At 29.2% G+C, this 22,911-nt stretch overlaps 1 protein-coding gene across 9 annotated transcripts in view; it reads right to left on the bottom strand.

Annotated features, from left to right (window-relative positions):
- The window catches only part of LOC129913486 (neuropeptide F receptor), a 108,276-nt gene that overhangs the window by 22,334 nt on the left and 63,031 nt on the right, over positions 1–22,911 (bottom strand). For all 9 annotated transcript variants that reach the window (XM_055992192.1, XM_055992187.1, XM_055992194.1 and 6 more), the window contains 2 exons: positions 5,037–5,319; positions 4,784–4,953 (listed from right to left, as the gene is read on the bottom strand). In XM_055992192.1, coding sequence (XP_055848167.1) covers positions 4,784–4,953; positions 5,037–5,313 — 447 coding nt within the window. In that variant the 5' untranslated portion in view covers positions 5,314–5,319. The remainder of the gene's footprint in view (positions 1–4,783; positions 4,954–5,036; positions 5,320–22,911) is intronic.

The raw sequence follows: 22,911 nt of genomic DNA, 5'->3' as shown, positions 1-22,911 counted from the left end.
AAAGAATTTTAGTTTTAATATTAACAGGTCGAAAACTAATTAGTTGTTGAGTAATTTTGATGTCGAATTGTATCATCGTTAAATTTGTGTGTTTACAAATCAATTTATAGAATCACAAAAAGCCACCTAAAATACTATTTTTTTTCTCAAAATTAATTTTTTTCTAAGTGCTCAATAGCTATAACCAATTTATTTTTAAGCAAATTCGAACTTGTAACTTATGATTTGAATTAAAAACATACATTTGTACACTAGCAAAAAAAAATTAAGGGAACAAAAAAATTTAAGGACACATTTAAAAACTTCATTCAATTCTCTACAAAGAAAATAAGTTTGTTTTGTAAAAAAAAATGTTTTCTTATTTTTGAGATTAATTTAGGAAAGAAATCAAAATAGGCATTTTTACGGTTTTTTGGAAAATGTACCGCTATTTAATTTCTATGGGTGAAAAGATTAAACTGAGGCTTAATTATTGAAGCTTAATATACCTGGAATTTATATGCAAAGTTTCAAGCTTATTCATCTAGCAGTTTTTCTGTTGTGAAGGTTTGAACATTTGAGATGAAGTAAAACACAATATTTCTGCAGTTCTAAATGACTTACTTCTTGTTACTTTTTTATGAGCAAAATCAATTTTTTTTTAGTTTATTCCAACATTTAATTGATAAATATCGTTTAAATTTAAGATAAACCAAGAAAAAATTAAAAGTTTTCAAAAAAACTTAAATTTTGAAAAAAAGCTTTTTATACCATTTTTGGATATTTTTCCTTATTTTGAAATTTGTTTTGTTTTTCTTTTTAGAAGTTAGAGAATTGAATGAAGTTTTTAAATGTGTCCTTAAATTTTCTGTTTAGTGATCCGTTGTTGAGATATTGACAGTCAAAGTCAAAAGTATGGTTTTTGGTTTGATGACTGATATTGCAGTGTAAAAAAAATCGTAGAAGTTTGAAACAAAAGGAATTCTTAAGCCAAATAAAAAGCTTTTCTAAAAATAATAATCATTTTATCAGAAAAAATTTTCCCACTTCCTTACGAGAGAAGTAAAAACATAAAAAAATTAGAAAATTTTGGTTTTTGAACATTTGCAACAATTTTGCTATTTTACCGTTAGAAATAAAATAATTTAATATTTAATCCTAAAACAAGAAGAATAGAGCTTTCACATCCTTTTTATTTTATCACGATGCGGTCATTTTTTACTGAGATACAGCCTATCGAAAATCACTAAAAAAATCACGATTTTTTTTGTTCCCTTAATTTTTTGGGCTAGTGTATATTTATGAAAAATACATTTTTTGGATGAAGCATAAAAAAATTTCATTGAAAATTAATTTTTGAGACTTTATTTTATTTCAAAAATAGTGATAAAGTAAGATAAAATAGACAACATGGAATAAACTTGCAAATAGTTTTGAATTCAGCACAGTATAGTCAATTAAAATCACATAACAAAGTTCTTACTCCAGACTTTTTTTTACCGATTTCCAAAAAGGAGGAGGTATTCAATTCGTCTGAATTTTTTTTTTGTTTGTTACCTTATAACTTTGCACTGACTGAACCAACTTTGATAATTCTTTTTGTATTGGAAAGCTGGTGGCTGCAATGTGGTCCCATTTCAATTTCGTTCAGTTATAGCCATAGGAACTATATATTAGAAAAACCAAAAAAGTTTTGATCCATTTAAGTCGGTTTTGTTTTTTTTTTAAATGATTACACTGGTTAACAAGGGTTCTGTTGCCGAAACAAAAATATAATTTTCTGAAGGTTTTCGGTGTGCTGAATACGAATCCGAAGTCAGAAAAAATTGATCAGCTCCCGTTTTTGAAATAATACCGTTAGAAAATGCAAAAAAACATTTTTTTGACTACTTCGGACCTTATTCTTTAATATAAGGAAAATTGTTAGAAGATATTTAGTAACGGTTTCTATAAAAACTATTTTCCGTCTTTCAAGAACTTTTCAAATCTTTCCGATATCTTTGTTATTGCCCGAGATATCTTAAAATGAAGTAAGTGGCTTTGGCTTCATATATCATAAAGGAGATAATGACGTAATAAAATTTATGAAATATGCAAACAACTAAGGATATCTCGAGAAGTAAAAAAGATATCGGAAAGATTTAAACAGATTTAAAAAGTTACTATAAAAACCGTTGCTAAATATGCTCAGACAATTTACCTTATATAAAAGAATAAGGCCCGAAGTACTGCATTTTCTAACGGTATTATATCAAAAACGGGAGCTGATTAATTTTTTCTGACTACGGATTCGAGTTCAACACACCGAAAACCTCCAGAAAAGTATTTTTTTGTTCCGGCAACAAAATAAAAGTTTAATTTTGTTAACCAGTGTTATTATTTTTGCCGTAATCATAAAAAGTTGCTGAAATTTGCGCTGTATACACTTTTTAACGAAAAAGTTTATTTTCTACCCGTCCTTTTAGAAAACGATTTTTTGCAATAGATATATGTTTTATTATACCAGAAGTCATTGGAAAATATCGAGATAATTCTTTCCTTTTATTATTCGCAAACGTTAGACAAAAAAAAAAAAAACATCAACCTCTATTTACAAGGCCACTTCCACCGTGTTTTTATCTGCTTTTCAACGAACTTACGTAGATAGATACATGAATTGGTAAACGCCTATAATCTACTGTAGATTTTTGCTTCAGCCTTTGACCTCCTCCAACTATCTCCGGGTCCTGTAGGGGTGTATTTGAAAACTTGAGTCTTTCTACAACCCCGTGCAATTTTCTGTTGTATCTCCATCTTAATTATCACCAATGTAGACGGGACCAAAAATCAACCAAAGGATTTGTCTCTCAATAATATCCAAAGAGTTGTCATCCGCTACGCCATACAACAGGACTTCGATGATGAGGATTTTGTAAAGGGTATAGGGACACTCTATTTGCTTCAGCGAGGACTTTGTTAAAACTAAGGAACAGGTATGAGTATTAGGGTGTTCGTTATTTTTGAATCAAGTTCCTAAGTGGAAAAGCTGTTTCTAAATAATAAAAAAAAAAATCCCCTAATTTTTTCAGATTTTTATTTTGACGCTAGATGGCGCCCCAATAGGGTTAAAGTTTTTCTCATTTGAAATAGGTATATATGTTGACTTATTAGGCTATTTTTTAGATATAGCCTAAATGTAAAAATGTTTGATAAGGTTCTATTCTATATTAAACACCATTTTCAAAAAGGTATAAACCATTTTTCTAGGACTAGGGGTTTAGTCAGGACATGCATGTCTTTTTTGGGTTTTATTTTATTTTTCATTGTTTTAATAAAACATGCTTGGATTAATTCTTTGCCGCCGGGTACAAAGGGGTTAAGTCACAAAATTTCACTTTCCGGGTTTCGATGAAATAAGAATACCTAACCTCTTTTTTCTCTTTTATTTGGTATCAAAAACATAAATTTAGAACAACTCTTTTCTATAAAAATAAGAGGATCAATGCTCAAAAGTTCATCGATTAGCTCAACTTCACATTTTCAGGCAAACTATCAATTATGACTTAACCCCTTTGTACCCGGCGGCAAAGAATTAACCCTTTGCACTTTTTGATTAGTGCAATTGAACAAGGCATTCTATTTATTTTCACTTGTCAAAAAGTTTTTTTTGTAGAAATCAAAATATAATTTTCTAATGGTTTTTTGTGCGCTGAGCTCGAATCCGAAGTCAGAAAAATTCTATCACATCACAAAAATAGTGTTTTGGACGTTAAAAATTCAATATTTCAAAAACTTTGCACTTTAGAGCTATTCTAATGCTACTTTCAAGTTAAGAAGGTCAAAGGCAATTAAAAAAGTATAATTTAGTTTCTATTGAAAATTATTTCTCTCCAATATTACTGTCATTTACGGAAAAATCGATCTTAAAAATAGTTTTTTTGTTGTTTTTTTTTTTTCAATTTTTCTCAATATTTTCTGAAACAAAAGTACAGTTTTTCCACACAGTCTTAAATAATAGGTCTTAATCAATAATTGCATTCCAAACTTTTCAAAAATCAAAAATTTTTTCGGTAACTTTTTTGTTTGAAAAATAGGCTATTTTTTTCAAATTAAATTCGTCCAAAATCCAAAAATAAACTTTTTGCTCAAAAAACATTTAAAATATATAGAAAATGTAACAAAGTAATTTTTTACCAAGTTTTGTTAAAATCAAACCATTTTTGTAAAAGATGAAAATAAAAAATTAAAAAGTCATATTTTTTTTCAATATTTTTGAGGTTATATAAAAAAATGGTTTGAGAAAAAGTTGTAGACACTTTTACGAACTACAACTTTTCCATTTAATTTTTTTCGATAGAAGGTCTACTTTTGACAGAAATCGTAAAAAACCACGTTTTTTGACACCCACGCCACTTTTTCCCCAATTTGTTTATTTTTAACCTTTCATACACCATTTATCCTAAATTTTCCATTTATTACTTTTTATTGGCACTGGTCTATTATTAAATAATTGGTTTTATAAAAAAAAACCCACTTCATGAAAACAGATGTCAGAAATTGTTATCAAAGAAAAAAGCCTCGATAAAGTCTATCCCCTCTATTTAAATGCACTTACCGTGTTCAAATGAAGTGCTAACATGATATTTCTGATTGCATGCGAAGCAAAATAAACATACAAAGGTACAAAAAGAATTCAACCCTTTCGCTATCACAAATGTTTGCTGATAAAATAGATATTTCCTGATTGGAGTATGCAAATATTATTATTGCGTCCCTTTTGGAACAATGTTTCAAAAATGTTAACCTTTTATCAAAATATAATTACCTGATATCGATCGAATGCTATCGCTGATATCGATATTGTTGATACAAATATACTTGTTGCCTGGAGCATAGCAATCATTTTACAAAGAACCGCACACGTTCCGAATGGCCAAAATTTTGATAGAATTTCCATAAGAGTCAAAGGCATTGTTACCAAACATAATAGCAGATCTGTGTGAAGATAAAAGGAGTCAATTATTATTTTATATATTTCGAATGAAAACATTTTCTTTACTGTTTTCCGGCCATTTTACCTGATATAGCTAAATTGAGGATAAAAAGATTCCGGGCAGTACGCATCATTGGTTTTCGGACGACAGCAATCACAACAAGAATATTGCCAACGGCCCCGAATACAATGAGAACGCTATACATAACAATAAGGATATAATACCAAGGACCATCGATGCTGCGATTTCTTGTGAATCTTTCCAGTAGAACTGGATCCAGGCGGGTTGTTACATTGTTAATGGTAGCATTCAGACGATGTGTATTTTCAATGTAATTGTCGCTATCCTCGGAGTCGTTCATTTTGATCTGAAAGTAAAAAGAGAAATTGAAATCAATTAATTTATACGGGTATAAATTGTTATCCATTGTGTTGCTCATGCCAGAGGCTTAAATGAATGTGATACAAAATTAATTTTAGTGTACAGAAAAATTCTACAAAAAATTTCAGTGAAAAGGAACATAGACTCCCAATGCATTTAGCATTGAAAGGATAGAAGAAAGACCTTAGTTTAAAACTAACATTTGAATTTTTTAAACAAAATCGTTGGGGCCGTTTTCGAGATATTTCAATTTTACTAAAATCGGTATATGACAAGTACCTACCGTTATTTTTGGTCCAAAAAAATTAATTCTAAAAACTTTGTGGAGAGTCGCCAAATAACGCTATATACCAAGTTTGACATTAATCGGTCCTTCCGTTTAGGCTGTAGTTCCTTATGCAGACAGACAGACAGGCGCACTTCCGGGACCCACTTTTTTGGCATTCTCTACCATCGTAATGTCATGGAAAAATGTTATCTCAACTTTTTTTTTGTACGAATGCATAACTTGATATATAGTACCTACACTGAGGGAAAAGCCACCATAAAACAACGTAAATTCAATGAAAACCACATTGATTGATTCGGAATAATTTTGCGTTGAAGATGAACATTTTAAAATCAACGTTAAAAAAAGGTTAATTTTTGATGGTTTCGTATCTTAAAGTCACATAAATCAAAGTAGTCCATCTTTGAAACAACGACGGATCAACTTCAATTTATTTTTTCCCTCAGTGTATTTGGTAAAAGGGCGTTTTTTTTTTTTTGCGGAAATGAGGGAGGGGGTATAAGGACAACAAAACAGTAGTTATTGCCGATTAAACGCAAAAGTTTTTCGACTTCTACACGTAAAATATAACTGAAACCTGTGTGAAAGTTTAAGATAAAACAGGGACAAAGAATCCATAATTTTCTTAAAAATATTTTTGATGAAAGTGTGTTTTTTTTGAGGGGTTGAGTTATATGTGAGAAAGCTTTAATAACCAGATAACATAAATTTTGTTAATTATTAAAACTTCGTGAAAATGTTACTTTTGTTATGTTAAAATTAGGTATTATTTGTTTTTATGTGAAAGGGTGTTTTTTTTTTTTTAATGTTAAGAAAATGTGGGTACATTGAAAAAACTAATAGTGGTAACTATCCCATTGAAATTCAGCTTTTATGTTAAGTGTTAAAAGGGTATTTTTATTTTATTTAATTTTTTTTAGTGAAAATTAAATTTGGTAACAACGTTGAATTTAAGTATAAAGAATTTTCAAAAATGAAATTTGGGTGAAAAGTTGTTTTTTCTAAGCAACATTCAAATCTGTCATTGGTCCCAAAAAGCAAATGATTCGTGTAAAACGTCTAGAAACTTGTTAACGTTCAATTTTTCATTGAAACAAAAAAATAAAGTGAATATAATTGGCTTTTATAGTTTGGCAGAGTTTTTTTCTTCAGAATTTCATTCACAGGAGCCACCTTAAGAAGTCATTCCGACCTGAAAAGATTTTCAACTTAGATAGGTGATGCTTTCATTGATATGCCCCTTGTTAGTCGAAGATGTATTTTAGCCTCCTCAAACCCTTCCCGAATAGCACTGACTCTTTCCCGACTGTTATCCGCCTTGATTTCAATGGATTTCTTGGCTCACAATGCAGTCGTTGTTTTTCGAAATGTGTTATCAATTCACTGCCACTAAAAAAGTCCTTACGACTGGGACAGAATTTCATAAAGATGTCTCGTAGGCATTTTACATACAACATTTTTGAGCTGTAAGGTTTTATCTTGGCTGAAGGCGTTATTTCTCCAAATATTACACTCTGTCAAGTCTTCCTTTTTTGAACTTTGACCATCATTTCCATCTTTTACTTATACTTCTTTGAAGAAACGTTATTTGGCCCGGACTGTTTTTGTGAGCATTTGCAGTATATTTCACTAGATGTTTTGTGAATGTTTTCTTGAGCAATTGTTCATAAGATTAACAAAAAATGTTATAGTTTTCTTATTCTTTCTTAGTGATCGGTATGTTACGTAGTGGTGACTTATACCTGTCTCTCTCAGTCTTTCTAATTGGATAATTCTGGGGTTGTGGTTCTCTTCATTTCTAGCGTCGAAAAGCTTCCTCAAATTCTCTAAACCAATGTTTTTCTAGCGGAACAATATCCAAAAGTCTTCAACTCGTGCTCATTCCTTATCCGAGGTTAAGTGTCGATTTCGTTAACAGAATTGCTTAAGTTACGGAGAATGCTACTTGTACGTCGTAACCTTTACAACATATTTTAAAGAAATTTTCTCTTCCAATTTGATAAAAAATGTTTCAAAAAATCAAGAAAATCATCCTAACCAACTGCTAAGAAGTTTAATAGGATCTATTTGATGACAACGTTACAAACACCAGTGACTTGTTCATCAAAACATCATTTAACTTTAAGTTCAAATTAATATAATTAACAAATTTCTTCTCACTTCCTTTTTATTATTTTAGTAAAAGCCATAATACTAATTAAAAAAACAAACAATCCTTAAAAACCCAAGTTAATCTCGTAAATCTCGTAAAACAACACGTAAAATTCTTCAAACTCAACAACTGTCATTTGTTCTTAACAAAAAGTATATCACATTGACAATGATTATTATAATTTAACAACGTGATGTTTTATACAATTTAAAGACTAATTTAAATATTATGGTCTGTGAGCTGTGCAAATTTCTCATTAAAAAATTCCAGAAAAAATCGTTATTACATTTCACACAAACAAAATTTATGACTATAATCCATTCTTATTTTATTGTGTTCTACAAAAAAAACTTTATAGATGCAATTTTCCTTTGAAAACATAAACATTACGTAAACGGTTAAGTGGACAAAGTGAAATAATTGGGTTATATTCTCATATCCTTGACAAACAGTATTGTCCTTTTTTCCAGGAACACTTTAAAGGTACTTCAATTTCAAAGCTTTTAATGTGTACGAGTGTTGTATGTTAAATTGGAAATGTTTTCTTTTTAGTTAAAATTTTTTGCATTTTTTGGTATTCAATTCCTGAAACTTCTTAATTTCACATCATATTGATTTAGGTGAGAAATGTGTACGTGACAGACAAAATTTTTGAAACATGGCTAAAACCATCAGTAACAGATTGAGAAGTAGGTAACCTCTTTTGCATATAATTTACCATATTCAGGCTTTCAAAACCTGTCCTGATGAAGGTGGAAGGTCAAGACAAAAAAAGGATTGCTTGTTAATGCGTTTGCTACACAGGAGGATCCTGTAGAGTAGACACGAAGGAAGCTGTGTTATATATCCCCTAAAGATATTTTTCGGTGCCTTTCAAAATGAATTATGCAAATTGAATAATGTTTGATTTTTTTTTTTTGTTTTGTTTTGTTTTGTCTTTTTCACAACAGTGAATAAAATACGTGTTGTGTCATTTGCAGGAGAGACCTTAGGGCGTTTTTTGAAATTACCCAGGAAAAAAGCAATTTATATTCAAATGACTTTAAAGATTATGGTTATACCTAGTTTTGAAAAGTAGGCAAATTACATGGAACCTTCACTTAGTTTGTTTTTTTGGTTCAAGAATACAAAGTGGTTTAGTGCTATTGAAGGTGTTAAGTTTTTGGTCTATTTTATTATAAATGGCATAGTTAAGGAAAGCATGTGAGAAAAAGATACAAAAAAATAAAAAAAAAAAGTTTTTGCATTAAATATTCTTTTATCACACAATGTTTCGAAATACGAGGAAGGAAGATAAGAAAAATAATCTTCTATTATATATCGTCGCCGTTCAATGAAAACTCCTTTTTTCACTTTTTGAGAAATCGCATTAGAAATTGGTTATACAATATTAAAAATTCAAAAATGGTCTAATCTTCGTGTTCGTTAACATTTCGGTAAAATAATTGCTTTGTTACAATTGAAAAATAGAGCTTTGGTTATTGGGTAACTTGGAAAATGTAACTGAAGTCGAAATGGACTTAGGGAGTTTTCATTGAACGGCGACGATATATTAAAGTTTGGTTTTGTGTACGTTCGCTAACCGGCCACACCGGCTGACTTATTTTCTTAATTTTTTTTTTAATCAAAGAGGCATAGGAGGAGAAGGTTTAAGGCAAAAAAAAATTTAAGATTTTATAGGGTAAATAGGGGTAACGGGTAACACGATATTGAAAAAAGAGGCTATTTTCTAAACGGTAAGTCGTAAAGAGTTGACTTTTTTTTTAAATGATAGACAAATTTATTCAATAGTTAAAAAAGGTATTGAAAAAATTCAAAAAAATTTCAAAACCAATTTGTGAAGGTTTTTTTGCAGTCATACAAAAGACAAAAGACTAATAATTACAGGTTCGAAAAATTTTGCACATAAATTTGAGTTACACCATGAGAAAGATATTTTAAACAAAAATTAGGGGTCTAAAACGGATTTTTTCCATAGGCCCTGTATTTTGAAATAAAATTTTTTGAAAAACAACCTAATTTTTGGGACATTTTTGAGTAGTCTTTTATTTTGTTGGAATTTTTTAAAGTGTGCAAAAAATCTCAAACTTAAAGTAAATATAGGTTTTAATCATGCGCATGCATGAGTATTTTCCATAGGCCACTTTTGCTAAAAGTTTAAAAGTGAATATTTTTAAACTCATTTTATGAACTTTTCAAGTTTTGATCTGAAAAGTTTTCATTTGAAAATGAACTAATTACAGAGTCGAAAATTAGAAATAAATACAAGAAATGGCGGAACGAAGTCCGCCGGGTCAGCTAGTTGCTTTATAGAGTGAATTTTAAAGTGAGCTGTTGAAATGTGGAGGGATGTTTTGTACCCTGTAAAATACTTTTATTAGTTTATTGAACATTTTATATGCCTGATTTTTTTAAATTTGTCTATTTTGAATACTAATTATATAGACTTCATATTTTTGAATAAGGTTTAGAATATTGTCTCAAGAAAATGAGATAGATCTCAAGAAAATGTAGGCACTGAATAGTGAGATAAGAGCTTAAGTATATGGACAAAATATTGAGAGAGTTACCGTAAAATCAAATTAAATAATTTTTTTGAAAAATATTAAAACAAAATTCTCTGGAAAATTAATTTTTAAAAAACATTTCAATATGATTTTTTTAAGAATAATAATTTCGTGGAAATAGAGTAGGTACCATTTTTTTTTTTTTTTATAAAAAATTTGAAAATTTTTATTTAAAAAAAGATACATATTAAAAAAAATTCAATGATTTTACTTGCTGTTGTAATTAAAAGTACCTTTACATTATTAGTTAATTATTCAAAATGTAAAATTATTATAAGAGCCAATTTTTCTATAGCCAGATAAACCCAAATTGAGACCATATTTTTTTTTTCATTTTTAGTATCAAGATCAAATCATTTTTTATTTTATACCAATTTTAACCTCAGTCCTTATTAGTATCTCGACATTCCACTCTACGAACAAAGGAGACGCTATCTAAGATTTCTTGTTTTTTTTTTTTTGTTCTTTTGTGACTAAATATACATAATTACAAATACAGCCACATTTTGTTCTTTTTTTTTTTTAATTATATCAACGATTAAGGAGTTTGATTACAAACAAAACTTAAAAGAAAAAAAAAAAAACAAATATTTAAAGATTTCGAAAAAGTCAACCAAAATGTTTGTTTTGTGGTGTTCCTATAATTAATTTGAAAACAAAATAATTGTTTTGTTTGCCACGTAGCTTTTAAACAATTAAACTCAGAACCCTTTAGGCTTGCACTTAAGGTCCTTAACAAAAAAAACTGATCACCTCGTTAGAAAACAATTGAACCTTTAACCTTTTTTTCATTTCGGTAAAATAATCACACAAAAAAGGACAGAAGGATTTACAAATTACTTTTAAGTACTAAGGTAGACGTAGGATAAAAGTTTCTTGGTATTCATTGGAATTTTAATTACAGTTCTTCTTTAAATAAATTGAAACAAGGAACAAATTAAAATAAATATTTTCATTTCAAGTAATAACTTAAATCCTAAATACCTTGAACACAAAAATTAAACGCATGGTTAATTTTTCAAGTTGACCAGTTACTAAAGGGTAATATTTATTGTAATAATTTATTTCGTCTTATTAAATTGAAAAATCATTTCTAAGAGTTTAATCATCCATATTCAGTCGGATTCTCTGTTTTTAAATTGTTGTTGCTATTTTTTCGTTTAATTTACAAATATGGTCCTGAAATGACGTTACAAGAAGTCAGTCAGTGTTAATAAATTCTCTGTAGTGGTCCATTCGATATGTATCAATTTGAGGTCATTTTCGGAATGCCTGTTGTCAATTTTTTTTTAATACCACAATGTGGTTTCAGACAATCATGGATCGTCATGAGGCTATAAAATGTCATTATCAGAAAGAAACGTGCTTTTTGTTCAAAAGGACTAATGAATTTATTGTTAAAGAGAGAATATTGCACAATTAATGTAATTTGTCATTCATGAAAATCATGTCATGGGCAATTAAAATACTTCTCTGATGACATAAACAATTTTAAATGTGAAATAATAAAAAAAAAAAATATATCAAATTTGCTGGATATGAATTAAAAATTATGCAATGTTTCTTGCGATAATAAATTGTATAGGACGCATATGTATGTAGGTCATATATAAGGCAATCTAAGAATAAAGCAAATACTACACTGATTTACAAGTAAGAGTTCCTTAAGTTTTTAAAATTAAAAAAAAAATCATAATCTACCCGTAGGTTCTTAAAATGAAAAAAAAACAACATCTCTAATTTTTAGAAACATAAAATTATTAAATCCTTGGAGTTGTTTTTTTGAAAAATAATTTTTTTTTCACAGAAGAAGAAAATTTAAAATTATAAGAAAAAAGTTGGAATATTAACTATTAATCAACATCTTAAACAAAAATCTTTAAAAAATTCAAAAAAATTGATTTTGCAAAAAAAAAATTTTTTAAACACAAACAAATTTTTTCAAAATTGTACTATTTATTAATAAATAAACTATAAAAAAAAAACGATTCTGTGGCAAGATCCGTTAATAATGATTTAAAAAAAAAACATTTTTCATCAAAAGTAAGACCTTGATACAATCCCAAAAAAAATAACGGAATCTTACACTTAATCCTGTTGAACTTTTTTTTTATATAATAATTTATTATTATAAGAAATTTAAAAAAGAATTTTTAGAAAACAAAATTGAAAATTGTTATTTTATAAAATAGTTTTTACTTAATATATAAAAATTGTCAAACATTTGTCATGCCATTAAAAAGTATTAATCAATCAAAAAAAAAAAAAAACAAAGTTTCAAATTAATTCACTGGGCCGTTTTCAAAACAATGATTAAACAAAATTCAAAAACAATTTTATTTTTTTAGTTCCTTTTACTTTTTTCATTTTGGCTGATAAAAAGTTTTATTACAAACAAATTTCGTTCAAATCGATGTAGTCCTTAAAGAGAAAGTCAGAGATAAATACAAAGTTTCTATAGGTAGAAAGTACCGTTAATAACGGTTCTAAAAATATTATTTTTTACTTGCTCAATAGGGCAAGTATTGGTTTCGTGTCGAAAAAAAAAATTTGAGGTTTTAATCAAAACCAACATTACGATGATGGAGAATTCCAAAAAAGTGGGTCTCGCAATTCCGTCCGTGCGTCTGTGCGTCTGTACGTCCATCTGTACACATTTCCACAGCCTAAACGCGTGGATCGATTTTCAGCAAATTTGGTACAGATGATTTTTATGGAATTCTGAAAGTTGGTTTTTTTTTTGGTTTTTTTATATCTCGCTTAGAAAGTGTACCTCCCATACAAATTTTTCAATTAAACCAAATAACTCGAAAACGGCTCTAACGATTTTGATTAAACTTTGCATAGCTATTTTGATTAAAATAATGAATATATACAAATATCAATTAAAACATAATGCGAGTTTGAAGTGATATAATTTCTAAACGGTGAGTGATACAAGAAAACTTTATATTACAATTTTTTTGTAAAATAACTTCAGTTACAATTATGTAGAACATAATTTTTGTATAAAACTAACCTTTTAAAAAATAATAAATGTTTTGAACTTTGTCCCCTTATAATGTCACTACCGGGCAAAGGAAAGTTCAGGACTTTTCATAGATTGTATAAACTATAAACAACCTTTACACCAAGCTGTATACCAAAAATCAGCTTTTTACAATTTTTTTTCATTTCTTTGACAATTTTTGTCTATTTTTAACTGGATTATATTGGCAGGAATTTCAATTCACAAATCTCATAATTAACACTTTTGAAAAAAAAAGTATTGATTCAATAGTTTAGGGTTTAGGCGATAGTTCAAGATAGATACCATAATAGACAGCGCTATAGACAGTAAAAATAGAAATGCGATCGTAATGTGTAATGTCTGATTTATTCACGAGTTCCATATTTTACAAATTATTAAAAACTACGAACCAACATTTTAACGAAAATAGAAATGCACCACAAGTTTAAAACAAAACTATTATTTAAGTCGTACGCATTTTGAAAATTATGTAGGTACTTACATTCAGTTCATAATTCGTTATTCGTTTTGAAAGACATGTCTAAATTTGAACACAAAATATTTTCATGATAACTATTCATCAGTGTTGCTTTTGACATGAAAGCAATTTGAAAAACAAAAGCAGAGAAAATAATAGTTTAATATTTTGTGTGTACATTTTGATGACTGTCATTGAAATGCGTTTGCATTCTAATTACAGAGTAGAAATACAAAATTTTCATTTCGAAGGCATATTATTTTAGATGAGAATTTGTATTCAAATTTCATATAGAAGCCTGGTTTGAAAATCATGAAAGACTTGATGTAGGTTGTAGAATATACATAAATGGTTTAGGCAGAGACAAGAATAATATGCAGTATAAGGGTAAAAGGGTAGCTTTTGCAAATACCAATCATTTTGATATTGTTTTGTGTGATTTTGAGCATCATAACGAGTTTCAGACAAAAGAATACCATTGAAAGGATGATTTTTGCTTTTATAACATCTTCGACTGTGATGTTAAAAAAAACATTCCTCAACTGGTAATTTTTTTTTTTTGAAACGCTGCTAAAAAATTCTCTCTCTCTAAAAAGAAATTTTAAGAATTCAATAAACTGTTGTTTTTTGTTTAGTTTTCTTTAAGCTTCAATAAACATAAAAATTTTCAAAGAAAACTACCTTTAATCCTCCAAGCATCCGTTAAAACTTAAACACCACTTAGAAATTATACTTTTAAGAATCTATAAGCACCTGTGTTGCTGACTTAAAGGAATAAGAACCCTCCACTTTATTACAACACACTGAGATAATAACTTAAAAAAAAAAGAAAACTTTTTACGGTAAGTAATTCAAGCTTCTATATAGTTTACTCTTAATGCTCAATTTTATAATACCCAAGTGTCGTAATAATCTTATAATCACTTACTTTTGGAAAAAGGAAACAGTATTATTTGCTCTTTTGAAAGACATAATGTTTTTCATAGTTTACGAGTATAGTTGTCAAAGGATTTTATGCTATTAAAATGTTTTAAGAAAATAATACGAAATTCTTCTTTTTTGATAGATATTACTGACGGGTTGTGTGTATTAAACTAATGCAAGACTGTACATTAAATATAGAATGTTTGTTCTCACAGTTTGGAATAAAGATACTTCTGATATGTTTATAAAGGACCAGGTAGATACTCTAAAGAAGAAAGGTTTAAGAATCCTTAACCAAAATTTCGATATAAAAATCAGATTTGATAAATAGAGAATGTAAAAAAAGTTGATCTCGTAAACCACTAGAGCGATTATCTACAAATTTGTAAGTTCAATAGATCTAGAAAGAAATTAAAAATTTGTCCCTGAAATTTTACAAATAAAGTCGTAGTTTTTTTGAAAATAAAACAAAAAATTGAACCGTGAGATAACGGTAAAAAGATGTTCTTTTTCTAAACACGTTATATTTTTTGATCCAGAGCACATACAAATTTAATTTTAATTTAGTACGCATTCTAATAATATTACCTTTCATTTGATATGTCACATATAACGGTATGTGCTCTACAAGTTAGAGTTTTTTTTTTTCTTAATACATATGTAATTTTTTATAAAAAAAAATTTTAAAGTTTTTTAAAATAAAGTTGGTATGACACATTGAAGTGAAGTAACTGTTAACTTACAGCCTAAATCAAAATTTTAAGCAATCAATCGAAAATTGGATTTTTCAAAAAAAAAAATAAAAATATTATTTTTTTAATCCAAAAATGTGATTTCAAAATTTTGATTTTGGATTTACATATTGAATAAGCAACATAAATTCTTCTGCATACAAAATTAGTTAAAATTGAACTTGTTATTCGGGGATTTGGTATATGACAGATACCAACCCTTATTTTTTGTTTAAAAATTAATTCCAAAAACCATTCTTTAAAGGGTCCAAAAATTGGTACCAAGTGGCAGACCCGATATTGACAGTTTAAGTGTTTGGGTGTGGTATAAATGGCCAAATAATTAATTAATTCTCAACTCAAGGCTCCCACACATTGCAGAATTTAATGACGAAAAAGTACTAAGGATTTTAAATTCTGTAACAATTGTAAAAAAAATTGGTACCCAAGTTCTCTTATTTTGGAATTAAGTCTAACTAAAAAAATTAAACCTGTGAAGCCATTAAGTTCCATTTTTATTCCATCAAAACCAAAATAGATATTTTTGCAGCAAAAACAAGACCAATGTCAGATTTAATTCTCATCCAACTTAAAACAAAAAAAGGGTAAAGAGCTTTTAAACTGAGTTGAGGATGACAGACGAAAATAAATATACCTACCTACATGACAAAAATATCAATTTTTAATGGATGGTACTCACACAACAAAATATACAAATTCCCATACTATATGGATTTATTGATGCATCACAGATGTGGTAGGAACAGAAGAGTGATGCTGTAATTTCCTTCTGATATTGATTTTATATCAAGAAATATTATTTTTTTAAATCATCATCGAGAGAGAGCTCTTACTCTAAGCGTTGCGGAGCATAAATACATTTTTTATGAGTTTGTATTGCGTAGATTTGAACTTCTGGCAGGATGAAAATTAATCAGAATTTATTAATGCAGATGCACATATCCCACAGCATCTCTGCAATGAGGTGTTTTAAAAATTCCCTTTATTTAACATACTTTTTGTTTATTTGTTTTCATTTAATGAACTTGTATTGATTTAGGTATTTGAGGTTTTGAGGAAAAGCACTTTTATGCATCCTTGATTCAAAACTGAAATGCAATATTTTGGAAACCTTTTAGGCCTATGAATATTATTTAAGGCTTTAATTATTATTGAAAGGTATTCCCAAAAATTAATCTTCAAAACTTAGTCTTCTAAAAGTTAAAATCAACAAAGGCTAAAATATTCGAATATTTTTGGACGTTCCTTGCATTTTTTTTAAAACATTTTTTAGAGTCTTAAAGCTTAGAATGTTTATTGGATCATAAATTTAAACAGTTGTTATTAAGATGCATTTTTAGAAAAAAAATTTTCAAAATCGTTAGAGCTGTTTTTTAAAAAACTAATTTTTTATAAATAATTTTTTGGAAAAAAAGTTTTAAAATAAAATTGATAAAATTGACTCAGTCCGACCAGTCGTTCTTGATATATTAAGACTAATGCGTTTTTCAAAATGGCGGACGCCCTACAAGACCAAACAATACGCAAACTGAGATTTGTACTCAGGATAAACCCCTCTTCAATACTGCATTCAAACTTAACTGACGTCACAACTGTTTTCGGATCCCCTGCATTTGACTACTCATTGACTGAACTAATAATGGTTTTCGAAAAAAGTTTCTAGCCATTAGGTGGGAGTAAAAATGTTGCAGCTCATAAAAGTTTATTTTCCACTTAATTGGTATTTTACGTCTAATGAAGGTATGGAACATTTTTTACTTAGAATTATGATTATAGGTACTATGTATGAACGTAAGCATTCGTTTAAAAAAAAAAAAAAACTATACAGGGTGTCCCAAAAGTTAACGTCGAAACGAAAACGGTAAATAGGGTAGGTGGTGACAGTTATTGGAAAAATAATAAAAAAAAATCGCAGCCATATATTTTGGGAGTTATGGGCATTTGAAAAAAAGTCTAAAAAATGGTCACCCTGTGACAGTTTTCATGTGCCGTGACTACAAATCTTAATTTTTCTCATGTTTTTCTTTTGTTACGGAACCTTGAAGAATAACCCTGCTATCAAATGCATTCAAAAATTTTAAATCAGAAATATTTCCAACAATGTTATACCATTTTGAAAAGAGAATTAAACACACCAACTTTTAAGGCAACTTTCCGAAACATCGTAGTGCATTTTTTTTTACACTACGGCTCATTGAATTAGAGTCATGTAAAATTTTTTAGTACTAAGTTGGTTAAAAAAGTAATATTTTCTTTAAAAGTGATGCAGCTGAGTTAAAATTTTTGAATGCATTTGATAGCAGGGTTATTCAAGGTTCCGTAACAAAAGAAAAAAATGAGAAAAATTAAGATTTGTAGTCACGGCACATGAAAAACCGTCACAGGGTAACCATTTTTTCGACTTTTTTTCAAATGCCCATAACTCCCAAAATATATGGCTGCGATTTTTTTTATTATTTTTCTAATAACTGTCACCACCTACCCTATTTACTATTTTCGTTTCGACGTTAACTTTTGGGACACCCTGTATAGCTATTAATCAAACATGACATTACGATATAGAAGAGAATGCGAAAAAAGTGAATCCTGCAAATCCGTCTGTTAGGTATAATTTTTCCTTAATTTTTATTCTTAAAAAGCCCTTATAGCTACTCTTACCGTAAGTTCGAGTTCTTGCAACCCAATTGAGCATTTTATTTTTTTAAATGAAAATACTAATTAAGTTGAAGCAACAGCTATGTCCTTTTAAAAATGATTTGTTGAGAAAACAATTTGAAATTTGTCTCAATTTTCTTGAAAATACTAGTAATTTATTTGAACAAGTGTTGCCATTTCAGTTCTCATATATACTTAATAATTTATTTCTCAAAAGTTATTTAAAGCTGAACAATTTTGTCGAAATTACATATTGTGACGAAGTTTTGACTAAATGTAACCCTGATTTACATAGAACCAGGTAGAATAAATTTATCTTTCAATTGTTTTCAAGTATTCCGAAAAATTGTTTGAAAATAATATTATTATTCATTTCATGTTTTTTGTTTAAAATTGTCTTTGTTTAATTTATTTCAAAAATTTGGCTTCTTCATTGTTCGTTTAATGTTTAATCAACTTCTGAGAAGCAAAAAAAAAATTGTTTTAAAATTCATTTGTTGCGCTCTGAAGTCTGAACAATCAAAATCATACAAAAAAAGTTTTTACATAGCTATATACTTGAAAAAGAATCCTTTGAAGTTGTTGGAAACGAAATTGTATGATAATTTGATTGAAAGGACAGGTCTTCTTTTTTGTTTGTAAATTGAGCTAAAATAATAAAGAAAATGTATGAGAACGCCTTTTGTCTGGTTGGCTTGTTAATCGAAAAAGGGAGTCGACAAATTAAAGAAATTTATTTTATTGATTAAAGAAAAACACAAACGTATACAAAAGGAAGGACACAATTTTACATCAATAATTACATCATACGGAATTGTTAATTGTATGTGGATGTCACGATGTTCCAGGAATGAGATAAAGGTAAAATGTTGAATAATGGAGGAGAAATAAAAATACCAATATCGTGAAGTCAAAAGTCAAAAAGTCGTATGTTAAAAAACATACATTTTGCAAAATACACATAGGGTAGGATGGTATAAGAGTGCGCGGTTGATAAGAGTGCGCAAGGCCATTTTCTACGGTTTGAAAGGGAATATAAGACTGAATGCACTTATTTTGGAAAGATCTAAATGAGTTTGATCTGCTGTCAAAATTTCATGCAAATGTGTTTGTAAACAGAGGTGCTAGTTAAGTTTAAGTTTTTTAGCACTTTTTTTTCTAATAGGTATTTCTTGCCAAACAAATTAAATTTTCCGCTTAACAACAAAAAATAACAATAAACAAAGTATGGGACATTAAAAAGTCGACAAAAAGAAACATTTGAGGAACACGTAAGACTGGTCATAAAGTGCATTGTGAAATATATATATATTCTTCGATTACATGTCTGAACGTGTAAGAGTGCGCACCATGATGATGTATAAGAGTGCGCGGGTTATAAGAGCAGTAAATGCTATCCAAGGCTTCAAAATAACTGGCATTTGTCCATATACCAGCAAACAGCAGCTAGAAAAAGCAATTCCAACCAAAAAGAAACCAAATAAAAGTTTTACAAAAAACAAGCGAATGGAAGTAACTAGGAAATATTGAAATTTTCTCGGAACCATTAATCGAAGACTAAATTGATTGTTCCTCATGCAAGGAGTGATGGGTTGAAAAATACTCTGTTTATTTAAAGATAGGCAATTTTATTTGCGACTTTTGTGCGAACTTACACCTGTGCGCAACTGCGCACTCTTACAAACTAAGAAGCGCACTCTTACACAATAGGATGTATAAGAGTGCGCAAATTTTCTAATGTGGTATTTTGTTTATAAGTTTTGAATTAATACATTTTTGTTACCAGTTTTAAGTTTTTTTCGTTGCTTTGCATATAAACTAAAAACTATGTATAAAAAAAGTAGTTAAATTCTTTTTGTTATTGTTTTATTTGGTATTTTGTCTAAAATGCGCACTCTTATACCACCTTACCCTACAACGAAAAGATAAAGTTAACTTGTTCATGCTTGTAAGGGAAAGTATTGATTTTGTGTCGTTTTTTTTGTGCATTTAAATAATTGTGACTTCTAGAGTAAGCATTGATGAAGGTAACACACTCTTTTGTTGATTAGCTCGTCCTTCGTTGACACAAAACTGCAAAAGAAAATCGACAGAAACCAATTCAATCCGTAATCTATTCATTTAGTTGGAATCCGTAACAAAAGTGTGAAAACAAAAAGTATTCACGACTTTTAGTATTAGGTAGGAAAGTATGAAACAATAAATGTATTCAAGGAAAAAAGTATGCGCGACAAAAGTTCGAAAAATGGAAAACTATTATTTTGACCGGGTTTTGAGCTGGCAACAATTACAAAGAGAAAAGAGAATTTGCGAAAACAAAATTGGCGGTGGACAATAGACGAATTTATTGTTAGATAGCGCTGGGGTCTCAGAAAAAAAGAGAGTATACAGAAATATTTATTCATAAGGATAGGAGGTCTAAATTTAATTTTCAGTCTCGCAGGTCGCAGCTGCGATGAGCAAGGCAAGAACAAAAGTGTGAATAAATAGACGAATTTATTGTTAGATAGGGCTGGGGTCTCAGAAAAAAAGAGAGTATACCTACAGAAATATTTATTCATAAGGATAGGAGGTCTAAATTTAATTTTCAGTCTCGCAGGTCGCAGCTGCGATGAGCGAGGCAAGAACAAAAGTGTGAAAACAAAAAGTATTCTGGACTTTTATAAGGTAGGAAAGTATGAACACATAAAAGTATTCAAGGAAAAAAGTATGCGCGACAAAAGTTCGAAAATTGAAAATTATTATTTTGACTGGCAAAAGTTACAAAGAGAAATGAGAATTTGCGAAAACAAATGTGGCGATGGACAATTCTGATTGGTCAAGAAAGAATAAATAGACGAATTTATTGTTAAATAGGGCTGGGGTCTCAGAAAAAAAGAGAGTATACAAAAATATTTATTCATTTAATTTTCAGTCCCGCAGCTGCGATGAGGGAGGCAAGATTAAGAGTGCGCTCGATTATTTTTTTTTAATTAGGGAGAGTGGAGTATTTGTATGGAAGGTGGACGTCCCGCGGCCAATATATTGTTATAGGCCAGTCATTATGTCGTAAAAAACGGCTTATAAATGCAAAATGACCGAGAAAGCTAAATTTTGGATATGTTGTAGGGGATGCTTAAAAAAGCTTAACTTGAAGTTTTCGACCAAGATTTCCTATGAGCTTTTTCCGCCACTTTGAAAAAAAGGATAAAATTGGTTTTTTGACAGTAACTCGGCTATCTGACGAGATACGAAGATACCCCTTTCTACCAACTAGTTTGTGGGCAATTTATTTTTTCCCTTTCATTTATCCATTTATCCTAAATTTTCCAACCAGCCATATGCTGCTAATAATTTTTTTATTTTCAAAAGTTATTGACACTGATCTAATTGCAATTTTGATAAACTAAATAATATAGAGATTGAAACAAATTACAAAATGCACACTCAACACAAAAAGCCGGTATATGTACTTACAAAATTTGGGTTAATAAAATTGGGGTTAAAAGAAACCATTACTATTTTCTTCTCATTATTTATTAAATAAATACATACATATGTATGCATGTGTTAATGATATAATAATATAAACATTAAAAAAAACATGAATGATTGTTTTTTTTACAACCGAACGAGCGGCTTTCTTGGCGGTGGGCGCGGACTTAACGACCTTGCGGCCAGCTGGAAGTCGTAATTTTTGTCCAAAAAAAAAACTAAAAATACAAAATTGTAGGTCTGAGTATGGTCTACAAATTTTATGTTAATAATTTTTTCGATATTCATCACACAAAAATAGATAATGTCAAAAAAACAAATGGCATGTCCCAAATTTTTGACTTTTTTAATCGATATCTCGAAAACGGTTCATGATACGCAAAAAATATGTATCCATGAATTGTAGAACATGGTAAAAGCTACAAAAAAGCTTATTGTAAAATTTTCGTATCTCGTCGGATAGCCAAGTTATTGTCAAAAAACCAATTTTATCCTTTTTTTCAAAGTGGCGGAAAAAGCTCATAGGAAATCTTGGTCGAAAACTTCAAGTTAAGCTTTTTTAAGCATCCACTACAACATATCCAAAATTTAGCTTTCTCGGTCATTTTGCATTTCTAAGCCGTTTTTTACGACATAATGACTGGCCTATAACAATATATTGGCCGCGGGACGTCCACCTTCCATACAAAAACTCCACTCTCCCTAATTAAAAAAAAATAATCGAGCGCACTCTTAATCTTGCCTCCCTCATCGCAGCTGCGGGACTGAAAATTAAATGAATAAATATTTTTGTATACTCTCTTTTTTTCTGAGACCCCAGCCCTATTTAACAATAAATTCGTCTATTTATTCTTTCTTGACCAATCAGAATTGTCCATCGCCACATTTGTTTTCGCAAATTCTCATTTCTCTTTTTAACTTTTGCCAGTCAAAATAATAATTTTCAATTTTCGAACTTTTGTCGCGCATACTTTTTTCCTTGAATACTTTTATCTGTTCATACTTTCCTACCTTATAAAAGTCCAGAATACTTTTTGTTTTCACACTTTTGTTCTTGCCTCGCTCATCGCAGCTGCGACCTGCGAGACTGAAAATTAAATTTATACCTCCTATCCTTATGAATAAATATTTCTGTAGGTAAACTCTCTTTTTTTCTGAGACCCCAGCCCTATCTAACAATAAATTCATCTATTTATTCACACTTTGGTTCTTGCCTCGCTCATCGCAGCTGCGAGACTGAAAATTAAATTAAGACCTCCTATCCTTATGAATAAATA

The sequence above is a fragment of the Episyrphus balteatus genome, chromosome 3 (assembly GCF_945859705.1).
Source record: "Episyrphus balteatus chromosome 3, idEpiBalt1.1, whole genome shotgun sequence".
NCBI classification, from domain to species: domain Eukaryota; kingdom Metazoa; phylum Arthropoda; class Insecta; order Diptera; family Syrphidae; genus Episyrphus; species Episyrphus balteatus.
The sequence above is the reverse complement of the archived record's forward strand: the minus strand, read 5'-3'. Positions and strand labels throughout refer to the sequence as shown.